This window comes from Eutrigla gurnardus (genome assembly GCF_963514095.1).
Source record: "Eutrigla gurnardus genome assembly, chromosome: 6".
NCBI lineage: Eukaryota > Metazoa > Chordata > Actinopteri > Perciformes > Triglidae > Eutrigla > Eutrigla gurnardus.
Window position 1 is genome coordinate 26,821,169 of NC_139920.1, and position 25,348 is coordinate 26,846,516.

The 25,348-nt window shown below is 43.2% G+C and overlaps 1 protein-coding gene across 3 annotated transcripts in view; it reads right to left on the bottom strand.

Annotated features, from left to right (window-relative positions):
• Positions 1 to 169: 169 nt before the first annotated feature.
• cep350 (centrosomal protein 350) overlaps positions 170 to 25,348 on the bottom strand; it is a 31,969-nt gene continuing 6,790 nt past the window's right edge. The window contains exons 9-38 of one of the 3 annotated variants that reach the window (XM_084011903.1): positions 24,994 to 25,113; positions 23,061 to 23,785; positions 22,797 to 22,915; positions 20,810 to 21,840; positions 20,466 to 20,607; positions 20,090 to 20,259; positions 19,760 to 19,943; positions 17,900 to 18,090; positions 17,586 to 17,749; positions 17,030 to 17,140; positions 16,734 to 16,874; positions 16,457 to 16,596; positions 16,257 to 16,364; positions 15,932 to 16,149; positions 15,544 to 15,758; positions 15,030 to 15,308; positions 14,234 to 14,383; positions 13,695 to 13,855; positions 12,131 to 12,253; positions 10,286 to 10,530; positions 9,993 to 10,192; positions 9,489 to 9,639; positions 8,780 to 8,940; positions 7,823 to 7,956; positions 7,657 to 7,718; positions 5,693 to 7,572; positions 4,837 to 5,346; positions 4,135 to 4,281; positions 3,814 to 3,936; positions 170 to 3,558 (exon numbers count right to left, since the gene is read on the bottom strand). In XM_084011903.1, the coding sequence (XP_083868029.1) occupies positions 3,388 to 3,558; positions 3,814 to 3,936; positions 4,135 to 4,281; positions 4,837 to 5,346; positions 5,693 to 7,572; positions 7,657 to 7,718; positions 7,823 to 7,956; positions 8,780 to 8,940; positions 9,489 to 9,639; positions 9,993 to 10,192; positions 10,286 to 10,530; positions 12,131 to 12,253; positions 13,695 to 13,855; positions 14,234 to 14,383; positions 15,030 to 15,308; positions 15,544 to 15,758; positions 15,932 to 16,149; positions 16,257 to 16,364; positions 16,457 to 16,596; positions 16,734 to 16,874; positions 17,030 to 17,140; positions 17,586 to 17,749; positions 17,900 to 18,090; positions 19,760 to 19,943; positions 20,090 to 20,259; positions 20,466 to 20,607; positions 20,810 to 21,840; positions 22,797 to 22,915; positions 23,061 to 23,785; positions 24,994 to 25,113 (8,276 nt within the window). In that variant the 3' untranslated portion in view covers positions 170 to 3,387. Of the gene's footprint in view, positions 3,559 to 3,813; positions 3,937 to 4,134; positions 4,282 to 4,836; positions 5,347 to 5,692; positions 7,573 to 7,656; positions 7,719 to 7,822; positions 7,957 to 8,779; positions 8,941 to 9,488; positions 9,640 to 9,980; positions 10,193 to 10,285; positions 10,531 to 12,130; positions 12,254 to 13,694; positions 13,856 to 14,233; positions 14,384 to 15,029; positions 15,309 to 15,543; positions 15,759 to 15,931; positions 16,150 to 16,256; positions 16,365 to 16,456; positions 16,597 to 16,733; positions 16,875 to 17,029; positions 17,141 to 17,585; positions 17,750 to 17,899; positions 18,091 to 19,759; positions 19,944 to 20,089; positions 20,260 to 20,465; positions 20,608 to 20,809; positions 21,841 to 22,796; positions 22,916 to 23,060; positions 23,786 to 24,993; positions 25,114 to 25,348 lie in introns of all 3 variants that reach the window. The other 2 variants (XM_084011902.1, XM_084011904.1) reach the window with 2 other exon arrangements.

A 25,348-nucleotide genomic window follows, 5' to 3' on the forward strand; every position in this document is an offset into this window, starting at 1 on the left:
CATTTTTAAGACAAAATTCCATAAAAGGTATTTTTTTAACTTTTAAAAGACATCTTATGTAAATATTTTCTATAATTTTATAGTAGTAACAGCATATTTTTAAATAATTAAAGTCTTAATTGCTTTGGCGAAAACTCGAAACCAAACCAGAACACATTTCAAGCCAGCATTCTTTTCGAAACAAATGGAAGCTTTATTTACAATTTCAAAGATCATTTAGTTTACAAATATATATTTTGCACATATTTGCAAAGTTAACAGTGTTTATCTTACAACAATCGTCCAGGTTACAGTAACAGTGGGTCAGATAGGATAGACAAGTATATTTACACCCATAAAACAATTGTACAAATCTTCAAGTGCACTTAACGCACACTCACAGCACATTATTATAAATATTCATTAACATTTCAAAAGATGGAAGGGGGAAACCTAGTCCGACTGGGTTAATTTGATAATCAAATCTTTTGTGCCTACTTTTAAATTTGGTTATTGAGATCAAACTGGCCTCAGACCAGCAGATAAAAGCAGCGCCACCCTACAAAGAGCTGTAAGCGTTGTGATGATTAAGTTAATCTACAGACTACCGCACAAGTCTAAGCCATTTGGTCCACACATATATTGCAATGCATAAGACCAAGTACTGCATAGTTACAGAGGGGAACGTAACTTCCTCCTACATACAATCAGTTCGAGGACAATCCTAGAGGGTTTGTAATAAAGCCTTGCCGAAGGTGTTTCAAGAGTACTTATTATGTCACCATTACAGTTACATATGCCTACAGACCAGACATACAAGTCATACAGCATGGAGAAATCGATGTCAATGTTTTTGGTCTTTTTTTTTTTACATTGTATAATTTACAGTTTGAACATAAACTTAAGCAACTCTTAAAACATTGACGGTAGAAAAAAAAGCTCAGTTTAAGGTCACTTCAGCTTCAAACAGTCAGGGTAGAACTTATCTTAAGATTTAGAAGCTCTATCACACATGCCACAATTGCAGCAGCACTGACAGCGAGGACCAAAACAAGGACCAAAACAAGCCCTTTGACACAGTCCTACGTGCTCAGACTCACACACACACACAATGACTCACACTTGGTGCCCGTTTGCACCGTCAACAATATTATTTCTGATACAGTTAAATCAATCAAATGACTCAGGTGTGTCTGTGTGCACAAATAAAGCGGTGACGTGGACAAGAAGCAGGTAACATTTTGTGAGTCAGCATGACAATCATGAGGCGCAGAAAAACAAGAAGTGAAAAAAAAAGAAAAAAAAAACTTTCTCAACTATGCTTCAATACAGGAAGATTGATAAGGCAGAAACGGAAGTATTGGCAAACCAGTTAGAAGAAAGAGCAGTCATTTTAGGAGAGTTTACAAAATGGTAGTACACAGCAGTCGAAAGAGACATTCAAAGAAAATAGGTCCAAAAGGGCGTTGAGACGTCGACACGGTTTGTTATAAATCTACAACTCAACTAAAGAGGCACTTCAACTGAATGATGAGAAAGACTACCAGATGTCTGACTACATCGCCGGGCTACATTCTGACGCCTGGTTTGAACTCGCTGACTGCTGTGAAGACGCATCTTTCAGAGCGCATAACCATGTTGCTACATGAGCCGATGAAATATATTCGGCTGGCAATGTACAGGTGTTTTCTCAGGTCAGAGAAAGGAAATGGACTGTAGGATAAGTACGGCTCAAATCTAGCATTTCAGTTCAGTACTATGATGACTAAAACATAACAACTCAGGCCTCCTGTTAGTCTACTGTGTCCCACTTGCATACTACGAATTCACTGTGTTATGGTTGTAGTGTGGAAAAAAAAAAAAGACCAAATGAAATCCCAGCACATACAATTACTTGATTTTTGAAGATGGCGTGATTAGACACGTTTGTCCCCTAATTATGAGTATGATTATTGGGAAATCAACTTCTTTTCTGGCTGTATGAGACGTTTTCAAACTGTTAATATAAATAGTGTAGTACGGAAGTGGGACACAGCGATTTTGTCGACCAACTGGACAGTTGTGGCCACAATAAGTTATACAGAATACTATTAATGAGTCATTATCACTACAATGTTCAAATATTAAAACTGTTTTCTCGTTTAAATAGCATTTTTCCAAACCTCCTATATAATATATTGCCATGTTCACATTTCTTTTTGTGCTTTTTTACAATTTCATTAGATGTTAAAATCTGTTCTCTATATGTTGACAAGATCATTTACAATTTAAAATGTTTTTTTTTTTTTTACTCCGCCAATCAAACATTTTCACTCAATAAATAATATAATTCTGGAGGCAAAAATGTTTCATACAATATCTGACCGCAGTGACCCTCCAATACAGCGCCGTCTGACAATATTTGATCTGTGACACATTCATATCATCCAAGCTCTCCTCCAGCACATTGGACTTTAAATACCATAATGATTATAAAGTTAAAGTGCTGACTTAGTTCTTATGTTATACGTAGCTCCCCAATTTAAAGCAAATGCAGCAGGACAATAGCGCAAAACATAGAGCTGAAGCAAACGAGGAGTTTTAAGGTTCAAACAGTGTCTGGCCGAGTCCGTCACCCCTGACGACCAGATTTCAGGCTAAACGTTCCGGCTGGGTTGCAAGCAAGAAGTGACGACGGCTGCAATTTGTTTTAATTTAAGGTATGCTTTCAAACCCCTAAAATAAGGGACGGATCACTGATCACCTAACTCGGATGTTAAAACCCTCCAATTACAGCTAAAAGGTTTAACCTCATAGTCATTATTTAATTTGAATGAACTGGATTATAAAGCCAAAACAATTATGTGTCACTATCAAATCACTTATGGACTACACTGTCCATTCTTTTCTGCTACTCTATTACACATTTTGAATCCATATATATATATATATTTACTTCAAGATTCAATATAAAGTAAAACAACCTATTTTTGTTCCAGGTGGACTTTATTACAGTCCCCTATGGAACGATCAATTTAGCAGCATTAATGGACTTTAAGTGCGAACAAATGGCGCGGTCCAATTCGGTCTACTCATTCTCCGACTGGCGTTAACAAAAAAAAAAGGACCAGTCCTGGAGGTGAGAACTGAGATTAGGTGGTGTTAAGGTTTAAGAAGGCTGGATTGTTCAAGAGGTGTTTTGTGTGTAGAACAAATTATATAACAACTACAGTTAGCTGAAGCAAAATTCAGCAAATTAATGTCCCATAAATAAGTAGGAGTTGTTTAGCCGAGAGGTAATGCTGGGACTGAAGGCATCTGAGGGTTGCTGTTGGCACATCAGCTGGTGGAAGAGGTGGTGGGCTGGAGTTCACTGGGAAGGGGCAGTCTGGGATTGAACTAGAGGTTGCAGTTTAAGCAGGAAAGCTGTCAGGAGAGGGTGTTTTCTCTTTTGGCCCTCTTGTCATAGATTAGGGTCAACACATTAGCAGTGTCCTTCAGCAGAGCTTCAAAGATGCTGTCCGCCAGCTGCATCTTGACAGACAGCTCGTCCTCGTCATAGTTGACCCACTGGGCTTCTTCCTCGTGGAGTTCCTGAACCTGAGAGACAAACAGGGTAAACCACTACAGCATAGTACCTAGCATCAGTTGTTCATATTGCAGGGACTGAAGTGGAAACCGACTGAAAGTTTCAATGTCGGCTTTCAGATGGGTAAATATAATCTATAATCCTTTAACATTGTCTCAGAGAAACGGTATAAAATAATGCACAACACACTGTGTCTGCTGCATATTAAGTGTTGTAATCACTGATATCATGTACAAAAAAAACCCACATTTCATTTTCAGACCTACCAGAATGTGATCGACTCTGTCTCGCTTCTTTTTGCCAAACTTAAGCATCTTCTGCCAGTCGGTCTTCTGGCTGTGATCTTTCGTCAGGCCGTACAGTTTCAGTACTTCTGCTGAGATGAATTCCTGAGGCACAATGTAATAAACAAATCATGTCATCAAGTGTGTCAACTTGGGAAGTTTGTTTAAACTGTCGACCACTTTAAAGGGTTTAAACAGTATAATCTCATTAAAATAGCTACCCATATTCAATTTTAATCTTAAAAACAAGTAGCCTAAGGTGGGTACTTTTCAGACACATTAATAAACGGTCTCCATCTGTACCTGGATTTTGGGAAGGTCTCCTGGTGCCTTCACTCTGTGGAAGAAGGAGGACTTCATTCGACGTGCTTTGACCCACTGAGGCTGATCGGCATTGGGATCTTCAGCATAGATCTCCTGAAGCATCTCCCACGTCAGGTCATACACAGCCTGGGAAGTGACAGAGAGTAATGAGACACGAGTGCTTCAATGTGGCTGCAATACTTTCTCAGGTTGAGCAATCGTAATGTTAGGTGAGGGGGATAGCATCTCAAGGAATAGTAACTGTTCAACAGCTCTAGTATTTGCAAGCGTCTGACCGACTCGGGCAGATATTTGGAGCGAGAGTCCGAAGTCTGTCAGCGGCGGAGGGCTATCTCGCAGCTGTAAGACGAATGCAACTGAAATAGCTGTGTAGACTTGAAACCATCAGCACGCTAATCAGAGAGGAATCTGCTGAATAATGGAAACTCATCTAGCATCCATCCCCAGTGAACTCACTCAGGAGTAAGTGCTGTGTTCAAGACTACACTGCAAGTCCAGCTGCCCGCTGGCTTAATGCTGCGGAAGCACGACAGTGAAGTGCTCATTTTCACCAGCATAAGTGGCAGGGGGATGAAAAACAATTGTGGCAGAATACACTATATTCCTTTTTCCCCCCAGTAGACTGTCTGCATGGTTGTGTCTGTTACACTTTGTTGATGTTTTGCAAGTTCTCCTTTTCACCTTTCTGTAGCTGCGGACACAGAGGGCCTCCTGGTCATGGCTGCTGGCCTCTTTACCCAGATACTCTTGTGACGGTTTGGGGTTTGGTAGTTGTGAAATGGCCAGTGCTCCCTCCTTCCCTAGGCCACAGCTCTCCCAGATCTCCTGAGTGGCAGCATGGACCATCTTCTTCACCTCTGTGGCGGAGTGGGGCACCACCATGGCAGGCTGCTCAGGTAGTTTGGGGGGCAGAGGGAGCGGCAGCTCGGGCCTAGGTGGAGTCTTAACCTGCTGTTCCCCGCCCGATGATGAGACCAGACCCCCCAGGGATGCTCCAGCTGATGAGTCAGACCTCGCCTCCTCTTCCTCTCTCTGTTTCATTCTCTGCTGTTCTCTACGGGAGCTGAGGCCAAAGTCCTCATCAAACCAGTCCTGATCGTCACCCAGCTCATCTAGTTCACGGCTGAGTTCCAGCTCTGCCAATCGCTTGGCAAGCTCCTCCTGACCGCTGGCTCCCAACACTGGACTCTCCTGTTGTGACAGAAATACAAGAAAAAGTTAATTTCATCATCACTTATGATTTTAGAAATATAAAAATCATTTGATTTAGTCTTAAAGATCATTATTTCTTACTGATGTTTCAGACACAAAACATTTCAGCAAAGAGCACCAAATTCAATCAAGTCTGTCAACATAAAGTTGGACTTTGGCCGAGCACATACCGAGAACAAGGGTCGTCTAGGGTCAAATTGATAAGTACTGTTTGTCAGTAAATTGATCCACACAGTGAAGATTCCACAGTCCAGATGACCAGCACTATGACATTTTTGTTTTTTTGTTTTACAAACAGGTTCCCAAAGAATCAGAATATACTCACCGGTTGGTTACACAGCTCTGGAGAAGACAGCTCCTCTTTCTCAGCAGACAGGAAGAAGGGTAATCCATCTTTTTGTTGCACCGAAGAGCACCACTCTTCTTCTTCTTCAACATTATCACCAAACAGGTCCCCATTCATCTGATTATCAGCTTCTATCTTCTGCTCTTTAGCCTTTCTAATTCCAGCAAATTGCGTCAGAGTGTCTTTCAAAAAGTTGCCGAGGAGCTGGTCTGCAAACGTGTCCACCAAGGCTGTGCCCTTCTTTTCTCCCTTATCATCCCCGATATCTGTGGAAGCATCCACAGGACTAAACTGGTGTTGTGAGTCTACCTCTCTCTCAATAAGGGTCGTAATCTCATTTTGACTCTGCTTCTGCAGGTCAATCTTGTCCATGTCGGAGATGAGGAGGGTGGTTGGTGCATCTTCAAATTCCAACATTACATCCCTAGTGTTGCCATTAGAAATGGAATGATTTGATTCTTTGTAATGCTGTGAGTTGAGGTGGGACCCAGTTTTGTGAATAGACTCATCCGTTACATTTTTATGTCCAGATCTATCGACCTTATTAGACTTTTGTTGATTTTCACTCTCCAGATGTCCTTGTTTTGGGGATTCGTGCTCATCTTTTTTACGTTTATCACCACCTTTATCTGACAGACCATCTAAGAACGAGTCCTCATCCTCCGTGGTGTCCGTGTAGACTTCATATTTGTCTGGCAGGTGTGTGATCTTGTCCGGAGGAGCAAAGATACCGTGGCTCTCATCACATTCAAAGTACACCACCTCATCATAGGTGCCGTTGTTGCTGCCCTCAGACTTATCCAACTCCACACCAGCCCAGAAGCCATGAGCGAAGCGGGTTGGACCTTTGAATCTGAGGGTGCCAGGCTGAACGCCACCAACAAGAACCCGATCTCCGATGGTAAAACTTGGCATTTCATCTATGACGGGAGACAGAGACGTCTGGAAAGGAGAGATGGGAGGCGAGTGGCTGGAATTAACAATATCCTTGCTGTCATGTTTAGACTCTTCCGTGTGGTTGTGAAGATCCAACAGCCTCCCTGATTGGTGGCTAGCTCCACTAGTCCCCGAATGATGACTCAGCTCTTCCGCTATTTCCTCCTCTACCTCGTCATCCTGGCTGGGATACCGTGTGCCTCTGCTAGGGGAGTCCTTTCTCGAAACTTGGATCTCTGAAGGGGAAACTGAGATTTGAGAGGCAGACTTGGAGCTATGATGCTCTTCCCTGGGGTGAGAATCCTGTGAAGACTCAAAGTCATCATGATAAACATCTGCTATGGGAAGAGAGGCCTTGACATCCTTTACGGAAGCGTCCGTCTTTGAGGAAAAGGCAACAGAGTCATTTGAGCTGTAGCTTGGATGAGGTGACGTTTTGAGGTCCATTGCAGCCAAATTTCTGGTTGAGATAATATTTGATTTTGCAGCTTCTTCAGCTTCAGATGTTTCCCTTGTCTTTATTTGTTTATCTTGTTCTAGGCTAACAGATGGAGAATATCGATGCTCTTCACTTATGGAGGAGGAAACTTGTTTCGCTGAGTCACGTCCATCTTGCTTCTTTTGTTTGAGGAGATGTTCAGAATGTTGATCCTCAAACGTGGAGCGTACTTCCATGTCTTCATCCTGAATGTCATATCTTTGGTAAGACACAATGTTCTCATCCACAGACTCAATCATTTGTGCCTGTGGTTCCTTCGAGGAAGGTCTTAGAAGAGCCTCTGAGGACAGGTGACTCCTCACGACTGAGGGCGGACCCTCTGGGCTGCCATATACTGGAGTCGGAGTGACTGTCGGTGGGTCTTCATCAGACAAGTCTTCAGGCACTGAGGTTGATCTACTGAGATCAGCTTGAGAAAGGGAATCTATCATAAAAGGAAAAGGTTGCAATATTATTGGAACATCTATTAAAAAAACAATGTATATATGAGTTTAAGCATGTCACTCACTGTGATCCAATGATGCATCAATGTGTGTCCTTTCAGAGTCAGAAATGTTATTAGTTTCAGACCTGAGGAAAAAAAAAAGATGAAGTTTTTAATTGAACACCATTTTTTTCCAACTCATATTACAGTATTTAAGATATGTTGTCATGTTAGCAGTCAGTTTTGGTACCTGTGAGAAAGTGGTTTAATAATGGACTGCTCTGCGATGGAAGTGGAATCTTTGATCTGGGACTTCGTATCAGGCGTGGAGTCTGTCTTCTTGTTCAGTTCTGCCTTAGTTTTCTCGATGAAGTTGTTATAGCTCTGAACGGGAAAATGGAAGAATAACAGTTTATTACGGGACATTTCCGTTACAGGTATGCAACATCCTTTCATTATGTCCTGTTTGTGTTTACTACTTGCACATGCAGAACAGAAATTCTGCAGCGGGAGAGTTGTAGCACTGCACCAGTTGTTGGAGCATGCTTGTTGATTTATCCCGGTTAACCGGGTTAATCAAGCTAAATGCACCACAATTGTGTCAAACGGTGCAGGCGTTGTTAAACTGAAGTATGTTTCTGTATCTATGGAAAGTCTTTCTCCCCACAGCGTTCAAGATAAATAGGCAATGATAACTAATGCTATAGAGTGTTAATTGATACATATATTCAACCACGCTAGTTCGTAGAAACTACAGAATTAAAGCGGTCAAAGTGCCGTAGTGACAAGCATGAAATACAGACCAGTTCAGGAATTATCAACATGTAGGAGACTTATAGTGAAGGATTACAGAATCAGAAATACTTTTTTGATCCCCAATTAAACTGGGTTACATTTACATTACAGATATTTCTGTGCTTTAGTTTTATTATTCATTTTTCTTAACTGTTATAATAAGAATTATGGCAATTAAGCAAATGTTGAATGTTTATAATTTTCAAAATCAGTGCAAAAAAAAAAAAAAAAAGTATTTTGTGCATTTTATTTGTTTTCACTATCGCATCAAAAACGTACCAAACAGGGACTCAAAAGCCACTGAACGAACCGAACCGTGAATTTTGTATACCGTTACACCCCTAATACACATACATTACCATAATCATTCAAGTTTGTTTGGATGTTAAAACACTCAAACCCCAACACTTACCTCCAGCTGCTTCAGTAGGCTGGCCTCCTGTGCCTTTAGGCGCTCCTTGTTCCTCTTCTTCTGCTCTTTCTTCAGCTGGTAGGCCATAAACTTTCGCTTTCTGAGTTCTTCCTTCAGGGCCCTGATACGGCTCTCTATGTCACTCTGGTCCGAAATGGGTTCTGAAGGCAAATTTTGATGATAAATCACAGTTAGAATGTGAAACCAGTGCCAGATCTCTGATTAGCGGAAGGTAATAATCCAACTTTGTGCCCACTGAACTCAAACCCAATTCTTCAGAGATTAGTGTACATTTTCTTTACCAAGAATGTGTAAGTCATTTGTGTGCATGTTGCTTTGGCTTGTACACAATGAACAAACGGTATTACAAAGATTAAAAGGTTTAAACAGTGGCCTGAAAATGAATAAAACACATTCGTTGACGATACCGGACCAGCAGGACGGTCTTTGCTTGTGCGGAAACTAAGTCAGAAATGCAGAGTGTTCTCTCATCCTATCACACAGCTAAGCAGGTTAGCTATCAGGGAAGTGCTTGCATAATGTATTCCTGGCAGCATCACATTATGCCTGACTACACAGCGCCAGCTATATAGCTGCAATATTCCCACTCTCTCGTCTTTTCCCCCCTCCTATCTTCTGAGAACTACCAGTAACTACCACAATCATATACACATTCAGTGTACGCGCGTTGAGTTATTGGGTAACTCACCGGTTTGCGTGGGCATGGGGGATTCACTTGGCTGATTCCGGGCCTGGCTGGTGGTCCGGGATGCTGAGTGAAGCAGCATCTTGGTTTTGCTGCTGCCATCTGAGGGAGAGGCAGCGGGGCTGTAGCTGCCTTTGAGTGCAGACTGGAGAGACTAAACAGGAGGAGGAGGTGCAGAAGAGAACTATTACTTCAGGATATAAGGACACAGTCAGATGGACTAAAAGACGCATGCCTGGATTAATATTTAATATGCACGATAAACTAACAGATGTGTAGTTACGCCCTTGCTTGTCCCTCACACAACATAAAGCATTGTGTTATTTCAATACTTCAATGTAAGACTACAAATAACCTAAACAGCATCTTTGGGATTAGGTTGACAATAGCAAGCGAGGTCAGTTTTAGAGTAGCTATATTCACAATCAAAATTAACTCTGCTACCATCAAATATTTGGGACAAAACACTGAAATACAACAAGGAAAGAAACCCACACTTAGGCGTACTTGTCTGCTAGGTGACTGGGAAGCTGAAGAGAAGTCCTGTGTGTAAATCGCAGCGCTGCTCTGCACGGAGCCCAAAGGTGTGTCAGGGATCAATGCAGGTTGTACTGAAGACGGGCTTACTGATTGCTGGGACCCCGGTCCCTCCGTGTGTATACTGGACTCAGGTGTGGCTGAGGAAATGTCTGCCTCACTCACATACTCTGAAAACATGTCAAACAGATGAACATTTAAATCATTTTGATTTGTTGAGATTCATTTAGACTTTAAACCTAGCTAGGATCCAGCTGAGTCACCTTTCTCGCTGTCAGATCTGAGCTCTGAGCTTCGATGGTGACTGGATCTGGGGCTACTGTTGGAGATCTCCTTTTTCTGGCTCTGCGTCATGTCCTGAGTCGTTTGCTTCTCCCATACAGCCATGGCCTCCTTTTCCATCCTACGGACCTCTGCCTCCTCCTGGTCCAGACGCTGTTTCCACTGCAGCAGCTCCTCTGCATGGTGACGCCTTTGCATCAGCTGTTGCTCCCGCTTCGTTAGGAACCTGGGGAACGCGTGGTAAGAATGAAGCGAAAAAAAAGAATGGGGAGATACAGAGAGGAAATGGGGGAAAAAATGAGGGAGGAGACAGGAAGAAGGCAGGTGGTGAGGGATAAGATAAGGTGGCAGTGAAGAGGGAGAAAATAGAAGTTTTAATATATTTAGCATAAGAAAATATTAAACATGACATTGCAAAAGCAAGCAGACCCAAATCACCTAGACGTCCAGTTATCACTGCAAACTCACCTCAAACCTCAGAGAAGCAAACCCACACATTTATACCCAATACATGCCTTACTTATAGTTTTCCCTGAAATCATCCAAATAAAGAAGTTTACAAGCACCCATCGAGTTAACGAGCATTAAGTCATGACATGTCACTCGGGAGAAAAAGGAGAGCAGAAAAAATAACGGTGAAGATGTCAGATTCATGCATCAGACTGAAACCTAGGGGGTTGAACACTGGTTGGGTGCAGTCACACACTCAAACATACGCAGCAGTTACACAAAATAGGAAGAAATCTATGCAGAGGCAGTGACGTCTATGTGTCTCTTTAGCCGTTCTTTTGTCTTGCAACAGCACACAGAATTTGTAATTATAAAATCCAACTACTGAGGCTCTTTTTACGTGTAGTGCTTATCCCTGCAGATGGAACTATCACAATAAAGTGCAGTCAGGTAAAGTTGTGTAATGTGGTCCCACACAGCTATGGGTGCCATTACTGGGTTGTATTATTTAGCTGTAATCTAATTTAGTGGCCCTTTTTCTTGAACTAATGTATACTGATGACAGCCCAGATAAAGAACATGACCGGGGGGGTTCTTTTAGTGCTTTCCCAAACTCTATTACAACCAATGGCCATCTGTACTTATTATCCAATTCTATGCAACAGTTACCTAATAAAGAGGGCTAGTTAAGATTTACTGGACTCATTAAAGAGATAGACCACTTTATCTCCAGTCAATTCTCAGCAAAAGTCCTTTCTTTCATATCATGGTGTGGTAAAATCTCAAAACCTTCTGTATGAACCACTGGGCTGGAGCTGGACCAGCCAGCAGTCACAATATGAAGGACATTGAAGGAAGACGCACCGCAACATTCACTCCAAGAGGCAAGCAAAGAAAGAGGGGTAGAGTCACAGGTTTAACACCACAGAAATAAGTGAAAGTCCCAGCTTTGAGTCTGAGATTCCCATCCAACAAAGGAAGGACCCTGTTAAAAAAACATAACCTTTAACCTTCACAAAACAACACTCATCTGTAATATTCTCATTACTCATGACCAATTTAGGTTTATTTTTTCCCATTGGCTTAATATCCAACTAGCATGAAATTGTAATTTAAAGTGAAGTTGTAAAAAAAGGTTAGCTTTTATCAACAGGGCAGCCTTCCTTGGGCACTTCTCAAGCTTTCACTCAAACTCTTCATCCCACAAACTCCATCCTGAAAACAAACCAACACATCCAATCTGTCATCATTCACCATCCCACCCCTACGAGGTCCCAGTGCCAGTGGATGAACACAAGCATGTTCCATGAGGTGGGGTGAGGCAGAGCAGGGGCTAGGTGGAGGTGTTGGAAAGGAGGTAGAGCACTGTACAGTACCTGACCAACTGGTTGTAGATAAAGAGCTGGAATTTAGGGTGGAGGTTGGGAAGACAGACACTGAGGGAGGCCCAGTGGTGGGCCGTGAACACAGAGAGGAAGTAGTGGACAGGAGAACAGTGTCTACAACACACAAGCACGCAACAGACAGAGTCAAGAGTCACGCAAACATGGGTATGGAAACAAACACACGATGTAAGAGGGAACATGAAAAACACAGGAGACGTAGAGGGAAAAGACAAGTAGAGAGAAAGGGAGAGAAGAGTGATATGAGCACATGTGGTATTATTGCACCCTAGGTGTCAGTCTGTTTCTGTTTGAATGTGTCTCCTTTTAAATGACTAAGTTTTAGAAGACCGTGAACATTTTAGCTAGCATTAAGAATGGGGGACGAGGATCACTACCAAATCTGCTTATAGAGAGGAATAAATGATAGTTATCAGCAACCCTGACTGTTAAAAGAAATACAGTGAGGTAACGATAAAACGAACACTATGTGCTACCTCAGGATGAATATATAGTGTACATTTCCATTGGCGTTGATCAATAGCAGGACAGTGGTAACAGAGACAGAGGGAAAAGAGAAGAAACACTTGATCATTTATTAAAATGGCAAACATACAAGCCAGCAAATGCATGATCACACACACAAATCTAAAAGGTATGTTTTTGTTAGATCCTCCTAATCATTTTTGCAGTGATCTAATCCTAATTGTGGTGATTTTGATCATATTGTATCAAAATCGCTTCAATAATAAGACATTTAAACAAACCCAGACCTAAAAATGTAGTGGGAAAGTGCTTCCATGGAAGGTCTGTGATTTATAACCAAGTTATAAATCCTAAACCCCAGAACAATCAACCCACTTGTTGGAGCTACCCGGTCATGAGTGGCTCTACAGTCACCTGACCAAAGCTATTGGCCAAGGCTAACAACCTGGAGGGTTCGAACACATGGAGTTACTTCTCACACACACTGAATTTAAGGGGGATAGTGTAGCAGAGGGTGTGGACTCCTGTTTAGTTTAAAGGGGGGGGAACATGAAGCGTGCTTAGCTTCAAATCCACACATCCACAGCATAGAAGACAGCAAAAGAAAGATGACATGCACTGATGAGTTTTCATTGGCCAAGTTGCCAGTTAAGGTAAATAACTTGTGTTTAGAAGTGGAACATTTCTTCCTACAAAAAAGGTACTCGGCTGTATATAAAAAAAATCTAAACCAAGCTGTATCCATTTTAATAAAAGCCCTACTTCATGTAACCTGTGTATTGGTTATGCAAGAAAATAGAGTAACAGATCAAAGCATATAATATGCTTTAAAGAAAATGAGATCAGGGCCAAACCAAAACTAACAAAAACGTAAAAAGAAATTGAGCATTCCTACGTTTTTAGAAAATATTTTTACGCGCACAGATGAATCAAATCTCAATGGGAACGGCAGCAGGACACCTGAAGGTAAGTGCTAAAACACTGATGAGGGAGCATGACATTTGGCACTTGTTAAATTGTCAGTTGGCAGAGAGAACCCAGGAAATATATATAAAAAAATCAAAGTATTTACTTTTCATCCATGTGAGAGCGCATCTTCTTGAGCTTCTGCATGATGCTGCTAGTTTCACTTCCAGAGATGGAAAGCGAAGGAGAGGGGCTGCGGAGATCTTCAGCATGTCTCATGTTAAGAGAGGCTGCCTCGGACACGGGTGCATCCGACACAGGAGTCTCCTGGGGGATGGATGGATCAATGGACATGCAGACACTACGTATTAGTGAAGCCAATAAGAAAAGCTTAAGATGAACATGGCAGCATGTTCTTTAGTAATAAATATGCTTACTTTCTTGACAATTTAAGTAATATTTTTCTGAGAATAAACAATACTGAAATTAAACTGTTACACTTATCTGTTGACTTAGCAATTGGGCGTGCTGGAAACTTGTTCTTGTGAAATCCTTACTGTACTGATAGCCATATACTGTTGGACTTTCTTCCAACAAATATTACTTATTGTCGCTTTGGATAAAAGCGTCTGCTAAATGTAAATGTAAATACAAATCTAGCTGTTCCTCTGTATAGGCTGTGAAGGTGATTGCTGCACAACTCACAGGTGGTGTTTCACCCCCAGCACACTTGAGACGCTCCTTAAGTCTGAGTGTAGAATTTCTCATCCGCTCAATCTCCTCCTGCTGCTTCAGCAACAGCTGCCTTTCCTTCCTGGCTGCTTTGTTGGCCTCCTGAAGTCGCTTGATTTCAGCCTGGGAACAGGGGGTACAGTGGGGAAGAGATGTATGGGTGGGCGATATGACCTAAAATTTGTATTTATATTACGGTATTTGGGGGGTGCAGGGTGTTTGCTGTGACATTATACCCTTTCTCATACTAAAATTATGAGAAAAGGGGAATTAAATTGACATCTTTGAGATGTAAAAGGCTGTCATCTTTTGATTTCTTCAATCTACATGAAGAAAGAGTTTGACAATGATCTTGATTCTTGACACCATATACGCACGGGCCACAGCAGCTTCAGCCATACTGCTCACATGGGCCGAGGCTGCTCCAACGGTTAACATGGGAGCCAAAATAAAAAGCTAGAGGTTGCGCAAAGAACAGAACTGTAGCCTTTACGTAACCATAGATGGTATACACTGTGTGGGAGTGACGTAGTTCAACGGATGTTGTAGCTTCCACGTCTGTGTGCAAACCGAAACCAGTCTGGGTACTAAACCACAATGTGTGATATGACAGTATTGCAAAATCCACATCGTGGCCCACATGTGATACTGGCAAAGGTGATGAAACACTACACAGCGCACACCCCTAGAACGTTGGTTAGTTAAGTAGGTATACCCCAAAAAGCTCAATTGTAATTTACAACTTTGATGCATTTCCGCCACCACTTACCTGTTCCTGCTGTAGTTTCATCAGAAGGCCCCTCTGCTTCTTCCTTATGGGTGGCATTTTGTCATCTTCTCCCTTGTCCCTCAGCCTCTTTTTCTGGTGCTCTAGCCAGGCCAGCTCAGTTCTGGTCTTCTCTTTGACAGCTTTCTGGCGAAGATGCAGCAGAGAGCTCTGGTGCTGCAGTCTCACCTCCTCGTCCTTCATGTACTGACGTACCATGTCCATGGTGAACTGAGAAAAGCTGTCCTGTCCGCCAGAAAAGGCCATGTTTGCATCCTGAGACTGCAGAAAAATAAAGCAGATGAAATGGATGAGCGAGAAGAAAAACCAACAAAAGAGATACACAAACAACTTGCTTAACAAGGAACCTTCAGGTAAAATATAGTTCTACATTTTAGGGGACAAATTCATAGTCAAAGTCCTAGTTTAGTAGTCATACCCACCTTCCACTGCCAACCACTGACTCCTAAGGAAAGATGTATTGACAAATGTTTGTATGACTACACTGCCCACTGACCTTTAAGATATTGTGTGCCCGTGAAAGCAATGTTGTGTTGTGCTTGGCTCCATCATCTTCCGATTCTTCATGGTGGCGGGTCTTCTTCTCCATAGTTCCACGGCGGTGCGCCTCCGACGGCAGCAGAGAGCGGAAGGAGCGTTCTTCTATCTCATCCTCTGTCATGGACTCGTCAAACTTGAGGGAGTACTCTGTTGCCACTGACGTACTGTCTCCTGGAGGGCCAAAAAAAAAGAGTAAACGTTTTCACATTATCTTGATCGGCGATGTCACTTATGTAACAGCAACCCCTGACAGTTGATGAATACAGATACATTCTGGTGTGTGTGTACATGTGAAAAAGCGCATGTTAACTTTTAAACTGAGAGATGTGCTATCCAACCAGTACCTTTCTCATCCAGTACAGAGGGGATGCTGTCACTGCAGACAGAGTCATTTGCTGCTGTAAGAACTTCCTCCTCTATAGAGCAGCTGCCTGCTTCCCTCTCAGTCCTCTCTTCAGCTCCTCCCTTCCTCCATTTCCCCTCTACTGCATCTTTCTTCGTCCGTTCTCTGTGCTCTGACGAGGCGTGTGATAGGCTATGGTGACTGCTCGAGTCTGCTCCACTGAGAGAAGAGGCAAAAAGGACAGACTTGCTGCCTTTAGGGTTCTCATCCCCAAAGCGAATGGAAAACAGAAAAGAAAAATAGTACATGAGAGGCCTGAGTGGTACCTGAGGTTTGGTCTTCTGAAGGACAGAGAATCAGAGTGACTGAGGCTGTTCAGTGAAGACAGCGGCTCCTCTGTTCTGGTCTTTCTGCTCGACACCTCACTAGGGAAGCTGTAAGAGAGCGTGCAGAAGATACTTAAACATCTTTGAACAGACACACATTTAAAATGAAAGTTCTTTCCCTAAAGGGTGTTTTATTTCACCTGTCAGAGTCATGTTTGTCCTGTTGCTGCTTCGAATAGGAGCTCTGCTGTTGTTCCCGCTGCTCCAACATAGAGGAATCAGAACGATGTTGGGGTACAACCACAGCTCCTGCTATCTGCGACCGCGCCAATTCTGTCATCTAAGAGACAAGAACACTGGATATGACACTTTCCTCCTCTGCATCTATTGTTATTTCTTTACTGAAACTCAACAAATCAATCAAGATTTTGTTACGAAATGAAGACATGGGCTGTTTTCCAGGCAGGGATTGCTGACCTCTTTGATGTGACGGGCAGTGTCGGCTGTGTACCGCGCTGCCTCAGCCTGTGAACTCATCAGCTTTGTAGTTGCCTCCTGGAGACCCTCCAAGGTCTCTTTTTGATTCGCTGCCAAGTTTCCCTGCAGTTCCGTATGAGCCTGGACAAAAAACCATCAAAATCATACAAGCAGAAACCATAGAATTCAAAGTTGAGGAAGCAATGCAAAGCCACCATCTACAAATGCACATAGTGTAGATGAGAGTAAACCAACTGAAAAACGGTGTGTGAATGTCTGCATGAGTGTTGCTGTACCCTGGCCACTCTCTGCCTGTTTTCCTCCAGCTGTAGCTGCGTCTCCAGGGCTTCCCTTTCAGCCTTGATCTTCAGCTCGTAGAGGTCATGCGCGTGGCACTGCTGCCTGGCCTGCAGGGTCAAAGTTCACAGAGCAGGTCAATACAGTGCATCAATACAGACATCAGTCAGGTAGTAAGTCACTTAAATGTATGGAGGCCAAAAAAAAAAACCTCTTAATGTATTTATCATGTACATTTAAGGCAGCAACAATTCATTTTAAGTCATTCAATCATTGATAAATACAATTATTGAGGATAACTTAACTTTGTAATATTTATGTCAAGTGCAGATTTTAGTATGTGCTGTCATAGAATCATCAACATATTAAGCAATACAAAATTTCACATCATTACTCGTCGGCATTATGAAAGGCGAGCATAATGGAATATTCATTTTTTAACGTTTACACAACTTCAAATATGTTAATGCCTTAGACATGGCTAAATAAACAGCAACGCTTGCTTGTAGTCCTTATGTACACAGTCTTAGGCTCTGTAACAAACCCGTTCTTCACCTTGAGCATCTGGGCCAATGACACGCTCTCCTGCTGAGCCATGGACACACCCATCACCCTCTCCATGTCGTTCAGCTGTCGAACCGACTCTTCAATGGACTCCAGGTACTGGAGCTCTGCTGCCATACGCTGCTGCAAGGCAGCAGGTGAATATTGTAAATCACCTGCGAGAAGGGAGGGGCAGATAGGGTGAGAGAGAGATAAATAAGATGAAATTACATTCTTTAAACCTCATGGTGCATACTATCCAAATTATGTAAGTTCTGTTCCACATAAAATCGGTTATTTATTATATGAATATGACTTCTATTTACCCGTGGTCTTTGTCTCTGCTCTACCGCTGCGAGCTGTGGTGCCTGTGGATGAATGATTTGGCCCGAGAGACGCACTTCTCATAGGCTCACTGGGAGATTCAACTCCTGGAGGAGAACCAGAGTACGGAGAGCCAGACGGAGAAGTCCGCTTGGATCTGGCTGCTGAAGACTTCTTAGAGTCAAGACCCAAACTATAAACATAATTATGAAAAGAAAGAGAGAGAAAAAAAAGCTCAGGTTAGCAGTTAAAGATGAAAAAGTGATGCAGTGAATATTCAGGTTGATGGGTATCTACTTTACGCAGATGAGGACCTAACACTTGTTCTATTTTTAGCTCTTACTTTATCGGCAATGATACGTTGTGGTTTCTTTGTTTCCTTCTTTTGACAAATGTACTTATTGTAAGTCGCTTTGGACAAAAGCGTCTGCTAAATGACCTAAATGTAAATGTACTTTTCAAGATGTTTTTAAAACATATAGATTCAGTACAACACATTTTTTGTACTGTTTTCTTAACCGTTTCTAAAAAGGGGTTTCTAATAATACACAGGAAAAAGGGATGAGTGGCCCCTCATCCTGCAAACCCTAGAAGTGACTGAGGCAGCATAACCCCTGCTGTGAGAGGCCTGGACTATGAATGGCTATATTGTGCTGCTCAGAGATGATCAGAGGCCAAGGACGACGTCTAAAGACATCAGGAAACACTCTACTTCTCCATTAAGCATAGCAGACTGTGGCACCACTTATATCCAAGGATATAAAAATCAATTCATATATCATAAACAACAACATTGCCATGATTTCAATGCCAAAACAGCTGGTTGTCATGAGAGAAACAGTTATGAATGCAATCTTGCAAAAGCCATCGGAACTCATCAAGATCTGAAGTGATGCATGTTTATAAAGATATATATGCACAGTAATGAACGCTAAGTCACCACCAATGTTGAGCATCAACCTTCATTGTAGTGGTGCTAAGAAGGACACAATCCTGCCATTGCCTTTATGGTGTAAGACACACAGGCTCCACAGAGTGGCAGGAATCTGCCACCTGGGTTTTAGAATACCATTAGAGGGCTCAAATATCAGCACTGGGCACTGGGATTAAAAGAAAAAAACACTCTCTCCTTTTCTTTGGCAGTGGGCCCAAGCTCCGGTGAAGCTGGCTGACCCGACCAACCACCCTGCAGGCCCCCAAAACAAAACAACCACTGTTTTCTGTCTAGGGTTGAACTACCGCCTTCTCCTGTTGCTGGGCACTAAATTGCTGCTTAAACCCTCAGGTCTTCCACAGAACAGCAAGCCACAACACTGTTTAGACTGGCAGCTTCAGCTCGGGTTCTCTAAGCGTAGTTTAGTAATTATGGCCAGATAAATTAACCTCTGAGTGACTACAGTTTATTCCAAGTGGAGGATTCCGAGTGGTTAGAACATCAACAAAGGAGGCGACCCAGTGTTTAGGTTACATTTGAGCTTAGCTTGGAAATACAGCGTGGCTTCACAGGCAAATTCCAATATTAATTTGTATCGAGTAAAACAAACGTTCAAGGAAATAAAGAAATTAAATCAGGCTGTCACGCTATAAGAAACATCAATAACCTAACCTATGCAGGACAGCATAAAAATATCCCAATGTAAGCAATTAGCACCACCACTGAAGGTGACAGGAAACCAGGAAGGAAGGAAATACCAGAGACAACTGGATGTATGGGTAATTCAAATTCTGATACCACTCTCTGCAATTTGATATCTGAGAGATGCTCTCTCAGAGACTCTCTCGTGAAACCATGGAGTTGGAAAGTTTTACATCAATCGACTAAACGAAGAGTAACTACCATCCCGTATCATGAAGTCTATTACCTTTGTTGAGAAAGCCCAGAAGTTTCCCCTATCTCATTAGAGTGGACACTCTTGGTCTGGCTGCGGGCAGAGCTTTTATCTGAGCCCCTCTTCCTGGAGTCGGAGGATAATGCCTCTGACGGAGGTGAGCAGGAACTCCTCTGCTCTTCTACCAGAGTGGCATCACTCTGGTCCGATGCTGTGCCTGCAGAGGAATTAAGTATATATTGTTCAACAGAGGAATTTGTTAACTGCAAAAAAAAGCAGCTTGTGACCACAAAGAGACCATTTCCTTTACTTCCCTTTTAATTAAAAAAAAAAGTAGGTGTTGTCCAAGAAATTCATTCTCACCTCTTTTTCTGGCAGAGTGCTTCGAGAAAGGTGAGGAGCCAGAAGTTGAAGAAGAGGAGAGATGCGGTGAGTGAATAGATGAGTGAAAGGATGACTGGTGGGAATTGGTGCCTCCTGTGCTTTTGTCATAAGGAGACCTCCTCATCAGCTCCTCAAAATGACTGTTCACGCTGACAGAGAGGGGAGAACGACATAAGATCACGAAAATTCACAACCTGTGACTCGACACGAAGAAAAATAGGATGAGTAGCGAAATCCCTGAACCCCATAAGGCAGAGGAGGACTGCTGTCTGAAAGGACTGCAAGAGCTTTTCGTTTGTGTGACATGATTGCCATCCAGTGGTCACTTTAAAAAGCGCAACTCTTTTTGTCTTACCTTCGAGTATTGGAGCCTCTCTTTAACTGGCCATCGGCTCCGCTGCTATGTGACGACACAAAGTCATCTTCATAGACGGCTGCATCTACAGGACCGTTTCCAGTGTGCAAAGAATGGGCAGAAGGAGAGTTCCTCTCACTCTCTACAGGACAAAGAAACAAGAAATATTGATGTTATTACCTTAGAACATCTGTATGTTGTATTTGCCGTTTGTATGGACACTACAGTTATACTATGATAAACTTTCTGTGTAGCTTACATACATTACGCAGTAACAAGAACATTCTCACCATTTCTCATCAGACAACACACACATTTATGGAAACACCGATTTGGGAACTTACCTGTAACATGGCCATGAAAGCCCTTTGCGAAAATGTTGATTACGCTGAGAGGGCTTCCTTTGTTCAGCTCCTCCCAGGCTGCTTTGCTGCGGTCATGCTGTACAAAGGGCGAGCTGAGGGCCGGGCACTTTGCTGCCTCCCTCTGGAACTCTGACAACCGCTGGTAATCCCTTCTTTGACCTGTACAGTAGTTCGCTGCCTCCAGGCGATCTGCCGATCTAGGTAGACGATTGTTGCCGTGGTGAAGAGGGCTTGCCTCATCCTCAGAAAAAGTCCCTTCACTCAGAAGGGAACCCTCACTGAGGGAACCGGCACTTGAGTCATGGAGATCTGTCTGATTCTTATCCTCGATCAATCCACTCCCTTTCCTTTGTTCTATTTTATCCATTCTCTCTACCTTGAACAAGCCATTGACTGGCCTCCTACTTTCATGTGTAGAACTGTTGAAAATAGGCCCCGTTACATCAGCAGTAGTAGTTTGTTTGTTGGTCAAATTGGTGTGTGTGCCTTTCTTTCCTTTCTGTTCCCTGAAGGCATGTAGATTGCCTGCTCCTGGGAGAGATGTGCCATTGTTTGAACTGTGATCTGTGTCAGTCCAAATCCGGTGGATCCTCAATGCCACGTCCTCATTTTCTGGGGCAGCTGTTTTTGCCCAGCATCCATCATCAAGATTAGTTTGAGAGAACCTTATATCATTGACGTCCGTTGAAGTTTCAGTACCATAGTTGATCCCCTCCCCAGCAATCTTCCGTGCCTCGCTCTCTATGCGGTTGGACAATGACGCCGCTGTAGCCTTGAGTGCTTCTATTCGGGCCATCTTGGAGCGCGACTTGTTGACAGGTGCTGTGACTGGCCGCTGGGTGTGCTTGGCATCGCTAGCTGCCACCGCAGTCTCGAGCCTGAGAAGCTGAGAGAGGAGATGGTCATCGAAAGGGGCTAGTGCACTGCTGCTGGGAGCAGTGGTAGGTCGAACAGATGGGCTCAGACGGTCGGGCTGAAGGGAAGAGGACACTCCCACATCCAGATCATTCCTGCAACAGGGAGAGCAACAAAGTATGAAAAGGTTAAAAGGAGAGCGAAAAAGAGAAGCAAACAGCTTACTTTAAAACAGCGATCAGATGTGTACAGTGTATTACAAGTGTATTGTACGGATTGGTGATCAGATTGTGTTTTTCATACAGGTTATAGAAAATTATCTCAAGAATCTTCCCCCTACAGTACATTTAGAAATGTTTATATTGGAGCAGCCCCATTACTGAGCAAGATTAATTTAAAATCCTAATTACAAACCAGCTTGTAGTCTCTTTTCCATGGATCTGAAACCCTGCATCTCAGTTCTCCGTTTGCGCACTTAACCAAACTTTGCCATGAGCTCAATACGAGTAGTTAACATTATGGATAGGGCTGTCTTGTGCAAGCTCAATTATTAATTATCATAATTTGAATGTCAATGTATGGATGAAGCTTGGAACTATTCAGTACAGCCAAGGGCTATATTCAGTAAAGCCCTAGTTATGGATATTATTCTGATTGTGATATTAAAAAGATAGCAATGTTAAATGGAACATGATGTGGTATAACCACACCAAGTACAGAGACGGATTTTTAGAAGCGGTATTTCAATATTTTTAATAAAATCTCTGCTCCTTTACAAATTGCTGAGGACTTAGCCTCATAAGACTCTATTGGGGATCTTGAGTAACCACGATTGGGGGGGATATGAAAAAAGAAACGATCGCCTGTTCTTTGATCCATCTAAAATAGGAGCAGTAACTGTTTGCTCTAAAAGCCAACTATCTGGGAACAAACAGTTTCTCTGTTCGGTACAGTCAGATGATTCCTGAGAATTTATCACCCAAAAATAATTTCCAGTAGCTAGCAGAGTGTGTGTGTACTGTTGTTGTGCCGAATTGTTTATTTGTGTCAATATATCGAAGTATTCTGGAGAGTGATGGAGGTGAGCAGGTTTGCGTGTGCATGTGTGTACCTGAATAACGGACGTGGTGGCTGGTCATTCAAAGATCTATCGCTGCTTGAGGGGCTCTGTGGGGCCTCTAGTCTTTTGTTTTCCTTGTCCGACTCTCCTGAGGGCTGGAACATCGGCCTCTGTGGCAGAACACATGTTCACAACATCAAAAAGTTGTTTTTGTTTTCTTACATACGTGTTCATTTCATCATTTCACTTAGTTTCTCATGCTGCCCAATACAGGTTCCATAGTTAAATAACCATGTTTCATGCTTATGCCCATACCATTTGACTAGGAGCAGCAGGTTGTGTCTGTGGGGCCTCGCCGCCTAGCTCGGCCTCCTCCAGCAGCAGTTTGGTATAGGTCTCCTGTAGTCGCTTTTGTACTGGGGCCACCGGCGCCTCGCTGGGAAGGGCCACAGTTTTAGCCGCTTCCTTTTGCTTCCTGTAGAGGGCCTGCAGTCTCTGGTTTCTCCTCTCCGTCTCCTCCCTCAGTGCCCTCTTCTCGTCTGCTTGTCGTCGCTTTCTCTCCTCCTGTTGTCTGGAAATGTATTGGCGAACCGTGTCTGCGTCGTAATGTCGCCTTTTCTGCCCAGTGTCCGCGGTCTCTGATCGGTGTGTGGCGGGGCTGGCGCTGCGGCAGCCTCTCGAGTAGCCATCTGCTGCCACAGTAGTTCCCCAAACAGAGACTGGAGCCCTTGTTCGTGTCCCTGATCCCCCTCTCCCTCGCCTACCGGTGCTCCCTCCACGGGACCTTTGCCGGGCCCTCTCCTCCCTCTCGGCTGCTTTGCACTCCAGCTGAAGGTCATCAAGTATTCCTTGGATGTCTGCTGACAACAGGTCCGTGCCGACACCTACTGGAGCCTTCACCCGATCTGCAGATGAAGGGGTAGATGCGTTTGTGGAGTGGCTTTTGGATTCAGGGCCACGACGGGACCTTTCTGTGCTGTTAGGGCGAGGACGTGGGTTTGATTGTGAGCGTGGGTCAGAGCTGGAACGGTGACGAGAAGCTGGTGGACATATGCAGAAAGGAAAGATATTAAGTACCAACATAAGCACACACTTACATAGTTGCCCCAGCTAAATAGTTTCAATGCTAAACTAAGCCTTTTAAGTGGATGCCTGGTTTCTTTAAATTTATAGTAGGTAAAACCTTTAAACCTTATTCCTGTTTATCTATGATTAATATATGTAATAAACAGGTATGTCACACTGGATGCTCCACCAAGGGACTGTAGCAGATTTTAAAGCACTAGACCCAGACAGAGTACACATACTAAATTAGGTTTGGGGGTAGGCTTGCCATGGCAACTCTAATCTGGGCCAAATTGAAAATTCCTGTCTAGCTTTTACAGTATCTAATCCAGACAGTGTTTTTTTTTTCTAAACATGGCTACAGTGATCCTCTCTCTGCCTTTTTCCCCCAGAGAACATGCCGGGTGAGAGGGGGGGATAGTTTCTGGAAATCAGGCCATGTCTAATTGTGCACCCAACCAGAAGAGCGAATCAATCTATATTCCTTCCGGTCAGTGGTACCCAGTACAGATGCAGCAAAGACAGAGATGGATGCAGATAGTGTGCGACTATGAGAGTGTGAGACAGAGCTATGGCTGCGTGACTACAAGCAGTCAAACACTCTTTACTTATTGATATTATTTGGCAGGTGCTGTTGTCAGTCTGCAAGTCCCATACAAGCAACCTTGACATATTTATTATACAACATCTTCCAATTACATTGATATACTCCATCGACAGGTGATAACGACCGGTGCAGATACAAGTTTAATTTTAGAGGTGAAAGGCAACCTGAGAAAACAGAAAAGGGTCAAATGAGGGCACGAGGTGTCTGAAAGGAAGAGCGGGGGAAGGTAGATGAGTAAAACAACAAAACCAGATTCACACTTTAGTGATTAAGTCTTGTCCTACATGCCACTGGACATAAACAGTGCCGAGAAGACCATTCTAGATGTCAAGCAGACACATTGAGTGGCTCATTAAACCCTAGTAGGGAGCTAATCACCTTCTTTATGTCCTTCCTACTTTCTTTCTATTTCTTTACACGGAGGTTAATGATGGTATGTCAAGCTAAGCAAGACAATTTGAAAAATGACAGCAGCTGGGTCGGCTGTTTGTATCATGAAATGGCCTAACGTAGTCATAGAGGATAGAGGTGCAGCGGTGTGTATAGAGGGGTAGAGCTTAGGTCTCCGTGTCCCACCTGTTCTGCTCAATCTGTCAGCCGTCTGGGGTCTGTCCTCCTCCCTGGGAAGCTTGGGAACAGGACCCAGTACCATCTTTACCAGCTTTTGGCCCTCCCGCCATGATGCAGGACTAATCACTACAGTGAAAAAGAACATTTATCACCATGTTGCCAGTTAAGAGCATTGCATTTCAATACGGTTCATGTTAACCTCATGCAACACGACTGCGTGCATTAACACATATGTGGTCCATCAATGGACCAGACTCACCAGGACATAAATATGCACAGGTTTGAGACCAAAAGAGACACAAGATAAAAGCTTTAACCTAGGGATATGAAAAGAGGCGCGGAGGCCCAGACTGATGATGTT